This window comes from Mytilus galloprovincialis, chromosome 2, assembly GCF_965363235.1.
Source record: "Mytilus galloprovincialis chromosome 2, xbMytGall1.hap1.1, whole genome shotgun sequence".
Lineage (NCBI taxonomy): Eukaryota > Metazoa > Mollusca > Bivalvia > Mytilida > Mytilidae > Mytilus > Mytilus galloprovincialis.
In genome coordinates this window covers 24,754,111-24,772,046 of record NC_134839.1, presented here as the reverse complement: position 1 = coordinate 24,772,046, position 17,936 = coordinate 24,754,111, and the positions used below count along the sequence as shown (strand labels likewise).

Below are 17,936 nucleotides of genomic sequence, written 5' to 3'. Positions count from 1 at the left end.
AGAGTGGTGTAAAATGAACAACATGTTCATTAATGCAAATAAAACAAAATGTTTGGTTACTGGAACAAAACAGAAACTATCAATTCAGACCTATCAACCAAACTTGATAATAAATTCAAAAATATTACACTATTCTTCATGTGAAAAATTATTAGGTGTTAAAATTGACAACACACTTAACTGGAAAAATCAAATTGACCAAGTTTGTGCTAATATATCATCCAGAATATACCTTCTTTCTAAAATAAAGAAATTTTTAGATATAAATGCAAGAAAAAAACATATTACAATGGGTATATTCTTCCCTTAATTGACTACTGCTGTATTATTTGGGGTGAATGTAAAAATGAAGGGATAACAAAAATTTTAAAACTCCAAAAAAGGGCAGCAAGATTAATTCTAGATGCAGATCCTTTATCCCCCTCAGCCCCCTTGTTTAAAAAACTTGGGTGGATGACAGTTGACAATAGAATAAAATACCACACATATTTACTTCTATATAAATGTATTCGTATGGAAGCACCAATGTACCTAGTTCAAAAGTTTAAACTGAAATCAGATAATAATCCTTACTCCTTAAGAGGTGTCACTCAAGGTAATCTGATAGTTCCTAAGCCAAAAGCTGAACTATTTAAGAAATCCTTTGCTTATTCTGGATCAGTATTATGGAATGGACTACCACACACAATGCGTAAAGCTCAAAACACTTTTACTTTTATGCAAAGTATCAAGAAGTACCTAACACAACCCTGATAAGAAATGTTTGCTACAATGTATTTGTATGTTTTTTATTTTTTAATATTTTCATTTGATTTTTTGACCAAATGTATACATCTTAAACAGCATTATATCTTATGTTATTAACAATACATCGAACTACATGAGTGTAAATTAACTATGTGTAAATATCTGTGTTGATTGTATTGTAATTTGTATGCGAGGGCCTCAGGGAAGATTAGTTTATTGTAACTAACTGAGTTTACCCTCTTTAAATAAAGAATTTATTATTATTATTATTATTTATATATACCTCTATTAGTTCCACTGTTCAAGAATCAAAATCCTGTGTTAATCTGTCACCTGTTCAAATGTCTATTCTAAGCCAGGAACCACATAAGTGGTTGTCTTGTTTTATGTCATGTTGATGACAGATCTGCATTTTCTTTTTAACATTTATTCATAACTTTTTTAGACGGCTAATTTTGTTTACACATTGCTGTCAATATGATGAAATTTTATGTTACTGTCATACAAGTGAGAGGTTTAGCTAGCATTAAAACCAGGTTTAATCCCCCATTTTCTACATAAGGAAATACCTGTGCCATGTCAGGAATATGACAGTTGTTTTCCATTTGTTTGATGTTTGAGCATTTGATTGTTAATGGTCACTTTCCATTTTGAATTTTCCATGGAGTTTGGTATTTTTGTAGTTTTACTTTTTTGGAAAATTACATTTTGTATGGATACTTGTCTATTATTGAAGACTTGACGTCTCATTGACTTATACCAAATATCTACTTTTCTTGGTGCCTTTACACTTAAGCAACATTAGATAGACATTAGATGAAAGTAGATATGAAATCTCTTTACCACCTTAAATACATGTACATTTGTATTGATATAGATCCAATTAAAGTAGGTTAAATCTAATGAAAAAATTTGAAATATATTTAAAAACAAATCAATGTAAATTAGTATCCAACAAATAATAATGAATCTACATTATAAAATGAAATGTGAAAAAATCATGTACCAAGTTCTGTTACTCTGTAATGACAAAAAAATGTAAATCTGCAAAACTAACAAATGCAACCTGAATTCAAACTTTTTCTGGTATATATTAAAGGGTTTGTAAATTTGAAAAGTGTTTGTAAACAGTGTTTTGTATATCATAATTTAGATTTGGTTTCCTCGTCATCTTTCCAGGTATATGCCTTGGACTTCTTGTGATCTGCAAAGAAAGTAGCATATTTAATGATCTGAACTTAATTATATTTTGTGTTTTGATTGAACAACTACTGTTGATTCACAAACCTTTTTGTTCATTGTAAATATTGTAAAAGGATCAAAAATGTAAATTAATAATTAGTATTTACAAAATAATACAATCCAATAATGTCATCCTCCTACTTTATTGAACTATGTCCAGTGCACGATGTTTTCTCAATATTGTCAACATCGCAATGTCACCTTTTTAGTGTCGTTATTGTGTTTACATTGTATCCTATCAATATATTCTATACCTTTCTGTTTACATCGTTCACATCGGTTACATCGCGATGTTAACAATATCATGTCAACATCGTGTTTATATTGTATATGTAGAGTCTATACCTTTCTGTTTACATCGTTCACATCGTATACATCGCGATGTTAACAATATCGTGTCAACATCGTGTTTATATTGTATATCAAGTCTATACCTTTTTGTTTACATCGTTCACATCGTATACATCGCGATTTTGACACTATTGTGTCAACATCGTGTTTATATTGCATATATAGAGTCTATACCTTTCTGTTTATATCGTTCACATCGTATACATCGCGATGTTAACAATATCTTGTCAACATCGTGTTTATATTGTATATAAAGTCTATCCCCTTCTGTTTACATCGTTTACATTGTATACATCGCGATGTTAACAATATCTTGTCAACATCGTGTTTATATTGTATATAAAGTCTATCCCTTTCTGTTTACATCATTCACATCGTTTACATCGCGATGTTGACAATATCGTGTCAACATCGTGTTTATATTGTATACATAGATTGCAAATCTTTAAAGAAAAATGGTCCTTTAAAAAAGTGTAAAACAGCCGGAATTTGTGCCTCAGTTTATAATTATGGAATAATAAACGGAATGAAAGAATTGTACGGATGTGAATCTTCAACTCAAGTTAACATGTTTTTAGTTTGGTTTGCGAAGGAATTAGAACATTTCCCGAACCTGTTGGCATATGGTAATGCTTGCCACTTAAAGAAATTCGTTATGAATCCAATTAGAGTGAATAAAAGCCGATAGTCGCAATTTCTAACAGCATTGAGCATAGTTGTGGACAAAATGCATTTTGCCAACCATGTAGACAAGTGGTGTCGACGTAATGTCAACCCGTACACAGATGAACAATTTAAAAAAATCAACACAGAAGCATGTGAACAAACATTCCAATTCGTTGCAAAATATAAATATGCAACTAAGCATATGTTTAATGGAAAATATAATTTGTTTATGTTAAAACTGTCTGAAATGTTTAATAGGGACCGACTTGTAAGAAATAGAAAAAAATCTAAGTGTTAGTCCTGTACCTTATTTAAATGACAATACAAATGAATAATTATCTCTTCTTATTATTTTTACCAGTATCGGGTTTTTATTTCACATTACAACTTAATTAAAACAAAATAATAAGTGTAATTATTTTATAGATATCAATTTTACATCTCTACAAAAAAGTTTTTTATTCCTTAATCTTATTCAATAAAATTTGTAGATTACAAACATACAGTTTGCATTTATATGGGGTTTTTTAACAAAAAAAAAGCTATTGTGTTAACATTGTAAATATCAATATGTAAACGATGTACACCCGATATCGTTTTAACATTGTATACATCGCGATGTGAACGATGTGAACGATGTAAACAATATACAAGGGTTCAAACAATGTAAACGATGTGAACAATATATAACAGTTCAAACAATGTAAACAGTTTTTACATAACATCGTGTTTACATTGTTTTCATCGCAATGTTAACGATGTCAACAATGTAAACAATATAAAAAGGTTCAAACAATGTAAACAATGTTGACACAACATGATGTTAACAATGTTAACATCGCGATATAAACAATGTTAACACAATACATTTTCAAAATTGTATACAAAAGTTAACAATGTCAACGATGTAAACATAATATAAGGTTCAAACAATGTAAACAATGTTTGCACGATATCGTGTTAACATTGTAGATATCGCCATGTCGACAATATTGAATAAACATCCTGCACTGGACATGAATGACTTTATTTCTATCTTATTAATCTTGATTAAGCACAAACACATAAGGTCACTGTGAAATAGGCATCTAGGACAGGAGCAAACAGTCAGTTATACCAAACCAGTTTGACTAGATGTCTAGTTTAAAACCCGTTTGACTAGATGTCTAGTTTAGTCTTGGAATAACAATGGTGTGTCCTATATTTTAACAATGTAAATGACATGAGGACCTGGATAGGGTTTTTTAATATCTGTATTCTTTAAATTGTTAGGGCATTTTCTTTGGCTTTAAAAATAACTCTCATTCTATAAAATTCTCATAAAAATGATTTTACTATTTAGTCTTTCTGTTACAAGATTATTTATTAATTCTGTACATTGATTACTTATTTTATCAGTATTACATTGCGGTTACCCAAGTTACCTTTTATTTTGCACAGTTATTCTTTATACTTTTGCACCCCATTATTCTCTATTCTTTATTTTGTTGTTTATTTTCTCTATTCTCTATTTTTTTATTGCTACTACATGTATTCTCTATTCTGTAAACCCCATTCAGACCCTCATCGGTAAACTTCTATTGCATGAATGGGATAAACTGACCTTTCAATTCTCAAGGCTACATAAGTATTTTATAGGCTAAATACAAACTTAGAATTCAAGGTAGAATTGTAATCTGAGTGATACTGGTGTTATTCAAGTCACTATAAAACTATACAATACTTCTCTCTGTTTTCTTTTAGTTTTAAACATACTGAAACTAAGACTACCATATTTAAAGGTGCTGTGGTCTTGACCTTTGACCTTATGACCCCAAAATCAATGCCAGACAGAAAATCCCGGTTTAATTCGTGGATCAAGTGGAGATAATTTCTTGGTATAATCAATTCATGTTTGTATTAGTTGACATTTCATGGTGAATTAATAAACCATCATATATATTAAAAGAATAGCTAAAACCATTTTGTATAAAAATGGGAAATGTATTGCTTAGAGGCCTATGATATAATACTGTAAATTCAGAAATTATTGCGCGCATTTATTATTGCAATTTTGTTATTTTAGACTGAAATATGGTTTTAATTTTAGCAATATTGAGATAAATCCTGTATAATTCATATCAAATAATTCAAAATGCAAGTTTAAATTATTGCTGTTATATCCCTGTTACATTTTTCACAATAATAAAAACATCTCAATAATTTCTGAATTTACAGTAATGTTTGTTGCAGTGCAGTGTTTACAAAATACTTAACAGACAACAACAAATTGAGCAACAATAACAATGCCAAAACCAGAGTGAATAAGGAAGTTCTGTAACAGGGCAGTAGTTCTTGCTAAAATAATAGCGTGCATTTGAAAAAAATGCAATTTACTGATTAAAGAAACTAGCATTACCAGGTAAACCTGCAACTTATTGGAATTTGTTGTCCAGCTCTTTTGCATGCAGGTAAATTTATTTGACCTTATAATGTTTTTAAATGACTACCATAGATGGTATGAGTGTAAATGAGACATCTGAACATCCAAGTCACAATTAGTAAGAGAGAGTGCACACGCTGAAATGTCTCGCCTTCTTTACTAATCATTGATATTATGTTGATAGTCCTAAATATAAAGCTTTATTATAAATTTCACATAAACTTTACATTAACCAAGAAAACTAAAAATTGACCAATGAACCATGAAAATGAGGTCAAGGTCAGATGAACCATGCCAGGCAGACATTTACAGCTAACAATTCTTCCATACAACAAGTATAGTTGACCTATTGCTTAAAGTTTAAGAAAAACAGACCAAAACACAAAATCTTAACACTGAGCAATGAACCATGAAAATGGGGTCAAGGTCAAATAAAACCTGCGAAACTGACATAAAGATCATAAAACATTTCCATACACCTAATATAGTTGACCAATTGCATATAGTATTAGAAAAAAAAGACCAAAACTCAAAAACAAACTTTGACCACTGAACCATGAAATGAGGTCAAGGTCAGATGATACCTACCAGCTAGACATGTACACCTTACAATAATTCCATACGCCAAATATAGTAGACCTATTGCTTACAGTATAAGAAAAACAGACCAAAACACAACCAGATGCTTCGCAGGGTGCAGCTTTATATGACCGCAGAGGTCGAACCCTGAACGGTTGGGGCTAGTATGGACACAACATTCAAGCTGAATACAGCTCTGAATTTGGATTGTAATTAAATAGTTGACACAGCATAGGTTTCTGACACAGAATGAATGTTGTCTAATGAACTATTTTTTTTTTTGCTTTTGAGCAATTCACTATGCTGTTGAATATTAATCCTCTCAAAAAAAAAAATATTTAAAGAAATTTTCTTTTTAATTTCTGAAATCTGAAATGAGAAAAATTGACCCCCTCCCCAAATGTTGTTTTCACCTCCCCCTTTTCCTTATTTAAAAATGATCTCAATTCAAATTTTTAATGGAGTTACTCATTTAAATACATCATTAAATATTAAAATATAAAATGTCATACAGTCTTGGTTAAAACTAATATTAATTAATAGTAACTTCTAAAAAAATAAATGGTGAATGTGTCCAAAGGGACACAGATGATGCCCCCGCTAGCATATAACGTTATAAAGGGACATAACTCAAGAACTGTAAAAGTGAAGATGCCAAAAATTTAACTTAAACTGAGTTAAGAGGTAATACGCATTATATACACATTTAATTAAATCTAATTGAGTCAAAATTAAGTTAAGAGAACAGAAACTAAAAAATTCTTCAATTTTTCCATTTGTAAAGGGGCATAACTCTAGAATGGTAATCAAAGTGCTTGTAACCACTGAATGGTAAAGACTGCTTTAATTTATCAGTTGGTAGTAAAGTGAATATTGCATTGTATATTGTATATAGCATGATTGATTTAAGTTGATTCAACTACTATTCTGGACAAAGAAAGATAACTCCAATTTTCAAAGAAGACTTAATAAAGCATTTGTTTTAGGTAATTCAGCAGCCATTCTGGAAAAAGAAAGATAACTCCAATTTATTGTCTTGAAACTACAAAAATGCTTGTTTTTGGCCTCTTTTTGGCCCTGTATTCCTAGACTGTTTGCCCCATAACCCACAAAATATATCCCAACCTTCTACCTATCATATTAAACATTGTGGTACAATTTCAGAACAATTGAAATACTTATACACAACTTTTTGTACTGTCACTAGATAAATGCTTGTTTTGGACCCCTTTGGGCCCCTAATTCCTAAACCTAAGGGACCATAACCCCCAAAATCAATCCCAAGCTTTCTTTTGTGGTTATAAAAATTGTGTTAAAATTTTGTTGATTTCTATTCACTTATACTAAAGTTATTTTCCGGAAACCATCCGTCTTCGGACAACGCTGATGACAACGACGACGACGCTGACGATGTGATACCAATATACAACCGCAAAATTGTTTGCCGTGGTATAAAAACTTAACTGTAACCACTGAACCATGAAAATGAGGTCAAGGTCAGATGACACCTGCCAGTTGGACATAAAATTGAGAATGTATACCTCACAGTCCTTCCATACACGAATATACTAGACCTATTGCTTACAGAATCTTAGATATGGACTTGACCACCAAAACTTAACCTTGTTCCATGATCCAGGAAATGAGGTTGACGTCAAGTGAAAATTGTCTGACAAGCACAAGGACCTTGCAAGGTACGCACATACCAAATATAGGTATCCTATTATTTAATATCAGAGAGAATTTAACACTACAAAAAATCTTTAACTTTTTTTTCAATTAGTCACTGAACCATGAAAATTAGATCAAGGACATTGGACATGTGACTGACAGAAACTTCGTAACATGAGGCATATATATACAAAGTATGAAACATCCAGGTCTTCCACCTTCTAAAATATAAAGCTTTTAAAAAGTTAGCTTACGCCGCCGCAACCGCCGAATCACTATCCCTATGTCGAGTTTTGTCGCAGGCTTGACAAAAAGTAAACCATTATACATTTGTAAATCAAAGTACGGTATTTAACATGGAGCCTTTGCTCATACCAAACAACAAGCTATAAAGGGCCCTAAAACGACAAGTGTAAACCTATTCAAACAGGAAAAATAAAGGTCTAATCTATATAAAGAAGGACAAATAAAAAACACTTATGAACCATATCAACAAACGACAACCACTGAACAACAGTGGTTATATATTGCACAACTGTATAAACCCAAACCCAGATTGACAAATTTGGATTGGAGTCATTTATAAGGCAGATATTAAGCAATTTAGTAACCATTTAGAACCAGAGGCCTCCACATACATGTAGGTATAGTGGCCTAGCAAGAAAAGATGTGACCTTACCTGCTGTTTTATGTTTCTTCCCTCATTTCAAATACAGATAAACTTCACTATGCAATGAAATTAACTTATAATTTTTGATTAAAATCAAATAGATATTTTTACCTTGTACTTCAAACATCATAGTTGAATAAAGACTGCCTCCTCCGTCTACTTTGATTGTTTCACCAGTTATATAGGCTGATGCAGGGGACAACAGAAAACATACTGAAGTGGAAATCTATAAATAGTCATAGAAAAATCATAGTTACCTACATAAAATTACAGACTAATTCAGCTTTGTTCACTGTTTTTATTTGGTAGGGGGATGGGTTCACTTCCTATATGCTGGTATAAATATTTTAAACATATACAGTTTCAACTCATATATTTATAATTGCATAACAAATATTGTTGATATGTGGGAAAAAAATATTACACACTATATTAGTTTTCATACATTAAGGCAAATAAAACCCTTATTGACATTCAATGTTCATAAGTATTTTCTTCCCTTTTCAATTGATTTTTTTTTTATTTGCTTCGAATAAAGATGAAGAATCTGTGATTAAAATATTACCTCTTCTACAGTACCAAGTCTTTTGAGTGGAATTTTATGTATGTTGTATTCAAATATTTTTGGGTCACCATAATTTGCTGCTGCTGTTTCAGAGTATATGGAACCTCCCTGTAAAAAAATATATTTTGTTATTATGATGTAGGTCATGAATAAAATGTCTTCAGAAAAATCAAGTGAGGGAGGCCATTAGTTTAAACATATTTTATTGTTCAAAACAAATGGATTAGACACAAGTTTTTTCAACTTAGTTCCGTCTTCTCCGTAATATGCATGAATATACATAATATTTATATAGCACTTTACATAAATTTGTTATTTTCTAATAAGCATGAAGGCATGAAAAATAATTAAGTAAATACAACTATTGTTATTATAATATTTATACACAAGAAAACAAACAAATGGCTCAATGGATATTTTGAATAATCAAACACACCCAAACGAATGGTCCAAAGGGAAAACACCTACTGATATTAGTGTGATTTTCAATGACATTCTATTTACCTGTATAATTTGTAAATAGTAACGTGCAATGTATATTATTGTGATACGGATATTAAATTCTGACGTTAAGAATACAGATAAAAGGATGACAAGAAAATCCATTCAGGCGAAACATTAATGTTAGCCGTTGTGAACAACAAATCGATCATTTGAACAATGTAGATTAATATTTTACTAACTGTGCATTTGCATTCAGATATCGCAGATCGAATTTATCGTTTATAGTGTATGTACGTTTTTTGATTGAGTTAAGCCTGCCAATTGATATTTTAATGTGTGTTTTTCTATGTTGTGATGTTATGCTATTGTTTCAGAAAAAGGGAAAAGGTTTGGATCCATTAAAACGTTTAATCCTGCTGCAAATGTTTGCACCTGCCCTAAGTCAGGAATCTGATGTACAGTAGTTGTCGTTTGTTTATGTACTTTATACGTGTTTCTCGTTTTTTATTTTATATAGATTAGACCGTTGGTTTTCCAGTTTGAATGGTTTTACACTAGTAATTTTGGGGCCTGTCCTAAGTCAGGAATCTGATGTACAGTAGTTGTCGTTTGTTTATGTACTTTATACGTGTTTCTCGTTTTTTTATTTTATATAGATTAGACCGTTGGTTTTCCCGTTTGAATGGCTTAACACTAGTAATTTTGGGGCCCTTTATAGCTTGTTGTTCGGTGTGAGCCAAGGCTCCGTGTTGAAGGCCGTACATTGACCTATAATGGTTTACTTTTTTAAAATTGTTATTTGGATGTAGAGTTGTCTCATTGGCACTCACACCACATCTTCCTATAACTTATAATGGTTAATCCTGATTTTTTCAATAAGCCAGTTCTGGGATATGGTAGTTAATTTGAATCTATCATTTGACTTCCATCACCATGTGACTCAAATATAGGCATTGTCACTACCAACAATTATTGAGTGAATAGGTGAAAAAGTTTGATGTTAATATACTGCAAAGAAAAAGGTTGGAAAGTTAAAATCTAATAAGATGGTCACCCAATTTAAGTGGTTCAGAAATTAAGTATGTACTTACTGAACATAATTATTAATATAAAATATAAACTACCTTGCAGAATGACGATTCTGAAATTGCTTGAAACTTTTTAAAATAGAGCAAGGATACAGGAGCACCTGCATATCTGGTTAATGATGTTATAAAGGTGTGTGATGTAATTCCAGGTGAAAGACATAATTTGAGAAATGGCCTATTGTCATACTTCTTTGGACCATTTAGCTAGACAATTACTTGCACAGTTATATTATATCATCATAATACATGTATAACATTAAATAATATAAGACCTATATTTTCTTAGCTAATTGATTGCTATGGAGGCTTACAGGAGCCACAGAATTAATTCTCACTCCACTCTCTGCCCATTCTAATGCTAAAGATTTCGTCAGATTGTCTACGGCTGCCCGGGCTGCTCCTGTGTGGCTAAAAAAGATTTAAAACATTGTTACTGTTAAAATTTTATTGTGTGAGTTTGACAAATTAAAACTTGGAAATGATGATGTTTAAATTAAGGCCTTCTTAAACATATATGCTATAACCAAACAAACACAAAAAAGTGCATTTTCAATAGGAACAATTAAAAAAAAATTGAAATTAACTTTTAATGTTTCAATCCCAGATTACATTCAACTGATTGAGTCTCAATACATGTACTATTGATATTGAATAAGTACAAAATCCCATGCAGTTTTGTGAGTTGGAACATGTATTTTCATCTATTTAGAAAATTGTTTTTTTACTCAGGTAAATTAATCAATGAGTAATGGATTGCTCTTAGAAGAAATTTAATTGTCCAGATAATAACCTACACAGAGAACAATAAATATTGCATTTATACAATGGTACATGCGAACTGACAAAACTTTAAATCGACAGGTGAACTGCAAATGATTCTGTGGAAAAATTTCATTTCTTTCACAATAACATTTGCATAATGCATATGTTATAATAACAAAAAATCAGATGTTACCTCATCATGGGAATTCCCTTCCACATGTCAGCAATAATGTTTACAATAACTCCTCCATTGTCATTCATCCATTGGTTGTAGGCTGGATAATAAACAAAAAATAATGTCATAAAATAAAACAAAACAAAACAGTTATCAAAGAATGCAAAAAAAAATTAATAGGCTTATCTCTCATCTTCTTTTTCAAATGATAATCTTAAAGTGGTTTTGTTCTATGCAGAACTTGCTTTCTTGGAGTTTTACAAGAGTTCTCATAGACAGCCTCTTCCAGAAAAGAAGAAAATAATATTTACAAAACTTAATTTTTCATATGATAATCCTTTACCATTTTTCTTTTGATTTTTAGAGGTATTGTTTTTCTTCTTGTGGTAATTAGTTAAGTTTTGTTGTTGGAATTTTTTACATTAAGATGTAACTTTTATGTATTTCTTGGATAAAGCTGTAGTTTACATGTATGGTTAGAAATTATTTGGAAAACCTGGTTTAAAGTTAAAAAGTTGATTCTTAAAAGGTTTTAAATTTTCAAGTAAAGTACTACCTTCTCTACAGCATAGAAATGTTCCAGTTAAATTGGTTTCTATAACAGCATTCCATCCTTTCAATGAAAATGTCTCAGCACGGGCAGGAAACTGGCCTCCACCATTGTTGATTAGGAAATCTAACTTGCCAAACCGTTTTAATGTTTTTGATATCAGATTTTGTACCTACAATGATTAAAAATCTAACTAGCCAAACCGTTTTAATGTTTTTGATATCAGATTTTGTACCTACAATGATTAAAAATCTGACTTCCCAAACCGTTTTAAAGTTGTTCATATCAGATTTTGTACCTAAAATATTCTTTTAATACTAAATCTAATAAAATCCCCTCTAAGAGTCATAAATGAATAGAAATATATTAACAATTAACATTTTAATAGCCATTTCATTGCCATAAGATTTTCTCTTTTGTTGGATATAAGGGGGTGGCTGTATTGCTGAAATTTTGGCTGTCTACCATTCTTTTCAATTTTAAAGAAATGGTTGTGCTAGAGTACAATTTTTTCATTTAAAAACAAATTTGTACACCTGAAATTATGTGTCAGACTAGTTTAACTATAAACATGTTATATAAATCATTAAATGGTCCACATATTTAACACTGTATTAATTAGGGGTTTTTCCTTTCCTGTTAATTGATACTAGATATAAAGCAAAGTAAGTGTCACTTGATTCCAATCATTATTTTGTTGTCTGATAGTTTAGTTTTAGGTGCAGACTCAAACATCCTTTGTGTTTGTTGGGTATATAAAATCTACGTCAGTATGATGAGAAAAGGGATGAATATTCTATTATGGGGATGATTTGCTTATTGACTGCTTAGATACATGTTAAATATGATAAAATTAATACATCTTAAGGCAGGGTAAGATAATGTACATAATTAGAATAAAGATGGATGTTTGATAATTGTCAAGCTTCTTGAGGAACAATTACTAGCCAGTTAAAGATGCAAGGATCCAGTAAACGTTTAAATAACGTTGATAGTCATCAGCATATAGTACCGGTAAAAGAGTTATTCTGATAAGGGGAATGACATGATTCAAACATTTTGGACAAGTGGTTTCAAAGATTAACATTTTATTGAGTGATAAAACTTTGAGAATTTATATCGAAAATGATAAAAATTACTATAATAATAAATTTACAAAGTTCTTTCTCATACAAAACTGTGACTAATATTCTTTTAAAAATGATCCTTTATCATTATTAAGATTACTTGTTCTTCTTTCCTGATATTACACTGCATGTGATCTAGCTCTGCAGGAGAAGTAATATTCTTTTTCATCTCATCTGTTGCCTTTCTCAGTCTTTCTTCATTCCTTGAAGCAACCATTACGTTACATCCTAAAAATAGAATGCAATTCAAAACAGTGTGGCTGTGGCCATTGATTGACACATTAAATTCATCCATTGACTGGGACAATTTAGGTGAACGTTTGTATATACCGACCACTGCTCACTATGTACTTTTTAAAGACACTTAAACTATGGGGTCACCAAAGGTTCTCAACACCTTAATAAAGTAATTCGAAAAATTAATCAGAAATAACACGATGTTTTGATTTATATCAATTATATAAATTAAAACATAAAGGTTATTCCTGATTAATTTTTCGAATTATTTTATAATTAAAGGCGTTAAGAAACCTTTGGTGACCCCACAGTTTAAATGTCTATCGTAGGTACGTCGTGAACAGTGGTCGTTACAGACAAACGTTCACGTAAATTGTCGCAGTCAATGGATGAATTTAATGTGTCAATCAATGGCCACAGCCACACTGTTTTGAATTTCATTCTAATGTTTTTAATGGTTGTAGCACAAAAAGCTGAAACATGCATTGATATGTATCATATTTAATGATTTTTTTTAAAAGCATTGGAAATTACATGTATGTTTAGAATATTGGTTTAAATCAGTGTTATCCTCAGTGTCTTTCAGCAGCATTGTAATGTGATGCTATATTTTTGAACATGCTTAAATATCATAACATAAATCAAAGAGCTGAAAGCTCTGAGGAAAAATGACGCCACTGTCTCTAATATTGGGATATTGTTTATGCAAGTCTTGATTTTCACATACCGTAATTAGTTTAACAATGCAACATGTCTCGTAAGCATATAATTGATATTCGTATATGTGTGTGTGTGTGAAGTGAAGATGACACTGGCTGGTTTTTTTTTAAGACAAATGAATAGGACTATCTGAATTGTACAAATAAATACTGTAGAAAGGCTTGTATATTTCTCACTGGTACATAGTCCGAACCCCCTTCTCCCCACAAAATTTTAGGTAAATAATCTTTTTGTTACTGTTATCAAAGGTCTAATGAAACTCAGGTAATTTCAAAGAATTCTAGTCAAACCGGCACCTAGTTAAATTGGCACTTGGTATGGTCAAATCGGCACCTGGTTAAATCGACACCTGATATAGTCAATTCGTCACCCATGTTAAATATATATTTTTAACAGTATTTTAAGCAAAAAGAGTAAAAATAAGAAAGGGGTTGCCAGAATTTTGTTCTGTATTTTTAGCAAAAAGAGTTAAATACCTAAGGAAGGGATTGTCCAAAAATATTACCTATCACATTTTTGGGGGTTCCTGTATATTTTGTATATATTTATTTTTCTCAACTAAATGTGTATTTTTAATCATATATATGAGGTATTGGATATTCTTTATGCATTTTTTAACCAGTTGAGCATTTTACAGGATTGTTGGTTTAATGCTGTATAAACTTTCCTAAAAAAAAACACCTTAAATTTGCTAATTATTTGGTATGAAAGTTTGATTTATTGAAAGGGACTCATAGTTTTCCATTTTATTTTTCTAATTGTCTCATTGTTAAAACAACAGCTTGGGTAAGGGCTTTGTTGTTTACCTTTATACACAACAGCATATTAACTATGTACTTGGTAAAAGTTATTAATCAATCGAATAGAAAATATTATAACACATATTATTGAATGCCGAATTGACTTCAAATAGGTGCCGATTTTACTAGATGCTGATTTAACCAGGTGCCGATTTGACTTGTACATTTCAAATCCTCTGCGATCGTTTGCGGTATTTTCTTGAGAAAACCTGTTTTCAAACAGAAGTAGAAACTGCTTCAAAATGATTCTAGATGAAACCGCTTCATGATTGTTAAAATAAATTTAATTCACTTAAAAAACAATTTTGAAACTTGCGATGTTTAAACAGGAAGTTTAAAAATCACGCGTAAAAGAAGAAATTAACCGGTAAGAGTCGAAATCCGTACAGATTATCACTATAATACGACTTTGAAAGTAAAACAGTTCCATCCTCTTGTAAAACAGTCTTTATTATACCTATCACATTAATGTTTGAAGGGTCTTAAGCTTATACAAACCATATAAGTCGGTATGAAACACCAAAACAGAATGAACAATAGCCGATTACGTTTTGTAGTTTACAAATTCTAAGCTGGATTACGGTTGTCTTTTTTCTTATGTTTGGATCGTTTCAATCTAGCAGATACCAGTTTATTTCAAATGCATTGAAAAGAAACGAGAAATTTGTAATGAAAGGTTTAGTTTTTATATTAATCATGCAGTTTTTTTTTTTATATTAAATAGAAATTACTTATTAATATGGATGAGTTAAAATTATTAGTTTGGAAAATGATGAGAGCGCCCTCTACAATATAAATGATGGCGGAAAGTAAACAACCACCTCGCCGCGAAATATAACTTGTTCTCTTATTTCTTGCTTATTGTACTCTATAGTCCGCACCCCCTCTGGAAGGTCCAATTTTGGAGAATAAAACCGCGGACTATACAAGCCTTTCTATGGACAGGTCAACATTTTTGTTGTAAATAAAATAAAGTCTGTAAACTGGTTCCCTTCCGACTACAACACTTTGTTCGAGTGTAGCGGAATACAAGCAGATACCAGTTAGTTTGTAAAATAGTAAATATGAAACCGAGTGCGGTAGGCGGAGGCAATTATCGACTTCCTGTTGTTCTGGTCAATGGTATCGGAACAATGCCGCTGAAGTGTCATTTTCCAAAAATGATTTGAAATAACATATATGGTTTCTCCAATTATTGATCAGAACATATTATGCATATGATATTAATTTTTCAATATCACATACGGTACCAAATTATCTATCCATCAACCAATATATTAAAATTTACACAAGAGAATTTATTTTGATATAAACATGATAAAAACAGAATGAAATCTTTTGTCTGTATCGAGGATAAATGTAGGGGAAATTCTGTCAAAATAGGAGCAATTTGGGTACCCTAACGTTATAGATAGTCTGACTTTATAAATCTATAAAACTGATAAAGCAGAGTCCAGAAAGGTATCCAGTAGAAATGGGATTCTCTAAACTTGCAGATACGGTATGGATTTTTCTCAATGTTAGAGTCCACAGGGTGGCTTGTAATTACTCGCACCCACTTTTATATGAATGTAGGTAGATAGTTGTCTCATTGGCAATCATATATATTCACATCTTAAATTTTTATATTTCAATATTTTTTTTGTTATTCATAATTTTCAAACTTTGATCTTTACCCAAGTACAACAATTCTTGTGTGATTGCTTTTCCGATACCCGTTCCCCCTCCAGTAACAATAGCCACTTTCCCATTAAATAAACCATTTCTGAAAACACTACAGATTTTTGTGGGCGCTGCCATTTTGTTATCATGTGACCACAGAAAATAAGATGTTAAAACATAAATCCGTAATCGACATGGAAAGCGTTCCGGATAATATAACTAACCTGTTTCTATCCATACGAAGGTCGACTATCCATATAAACTATATTTATATGGATAGTCGACCTTCGTATGGATAGAAACAAGTGCCTGTGTACTGAACACGGAAACAAAATAAAAATCGCAAAAGTAGCTCAAAAAAGAAAAATAGGGAAAAACGAAGCACGAGTAATATAATCGATTCGTAAATAATTATAGGTTAGACAATACTTGGTCATGTTTTATGAAGATTTTAGCCCAAGGCGAAGCCGAGGTCTTAAATCTTCATAAACATTGTCACAGAATATAAGTTCCGTCATAACATTTATTCCAAAGATAATTTATTATGTAACAAAAGTTCCAATTGGGATCATTATTATGTGATATTTATTCCTTCAGCATAATAAAAGGACCGATGCCTCAGAATTTTCATAACATAAAACAAATTCTAATAGGATGTTTTATCACATAATAAATTATCTTTGGAATAAATATTATGGTAGAAATTTCATCTTATGACTGGTATAACATTTTGACTTTTATCATTTTGACATATCACTCATTAAAATGAAAAAAATGGAAAAAATCTTATGTAATAATTATTCCGATTGGAAAAAAAATTATGTAATATATATTTCGATTGGAAGAAATATTATTTAATATCTTTTTTGACCCAAAAGTATTATTATTTCTATCCATTACTAATGCCAGATTGGTAAATTGGTATTTACAATTATTATAAGAACAGGTATCGTGAATATAGGAAATAATTGTTCCCAATCTTGTAGATATTAAACAATCATTTCTGAATTATCCACAATTACTGGTATATGCATAGTTTACCTTTAAATGAAATTTTTCTCATTAGAATTAACATTTATATTTCACAGCTGAACTTGTTAACATATTTAGTTACCTTCAACATATGTTCCATCATTTAAGAACATAAATATTTTCTCATACTCATCAGCCTCTGTGTTTCAGTATACATTCAGGTGTTGTGTACAGGTGACTATATCCAACTCATTAACACTTTTCATTTTACATAATAATCATATAATTAGCATTTAAAACCTGTTTTGATTTAGAATATAATCATGATAATCAGCATTTAAAATCTGTTTTGATTTATATAATAATCAATCAGGTGAAAACTAAACTTCAGCATAATAGGAACATTTGTTATACTCATCAACATATAAGATTCTAATATCAGTGGAACAAATATAATACAGATGGAAAAAGTATTCCATGACACAA

At 30.8% G+C, this 17,936-nt stretch overlaps 1 protein-coding gene and 1 pseudogene across 2 annotated transcripts in view; one reads left to right on the top strand and one right to left on the bottom strand.

Moving 5' to 3' along the window:
• The window catches only part of LOC143063206 (peroxisomal trans-2-enoyl-CoA reductase-like), a 58,450-nt gene extending 41,803 nt beyond the window's left edge, over positions 1-16,647 (bottom strand). Inside the window, exons 1-8 of one of the 2 annotated variants that reach the window (XR_012974975.1) lie at positions 16,493-16,647; positions 13,160-13,287; positions 11,939-12,104; positions 11,401-11,482; positions 10,757-10,853; positions 8,914-9,021; positions 8,460-8,574; positions 1,814-1,951 (exon numbers count right to left, since the gene is read on the bottom strand). Coding sequence is in view for 1 of the 2 variants with exons in the window: in XM_076235191.1 (XP_076091306.1) it covers positions 1,890-1,951; positions 8,460-8,574; positions 8,914-9,021; positions 10,757-10,853; positions 11,401-11,482; positions 11,939-12,104; positions 13,160-13,287; positions 16,493-16,616 (882 nt within the window). In the remaining variant the exon portion in view is untranslated. Of the gene's footprint in view, positions 1-772; positions 1,952-8,459; positions 8,575-8,913; positions 9,022-10,756; positions 10,854-11,400; positions 11,483-11,938; positions 12,105-13,159; positions 13,288-16,492 lie in introns of those variants that run through there. The other variant, XM_076235191.1, reaches the window with a different exon arrangement.
• LOC143063208 (uncharacterized) lies at positions 2,653-3,675 on the top strand (annotated as a pseudogene).
• Positions 16,648-17,936: the final 1,289 nt, after the last annotated feature.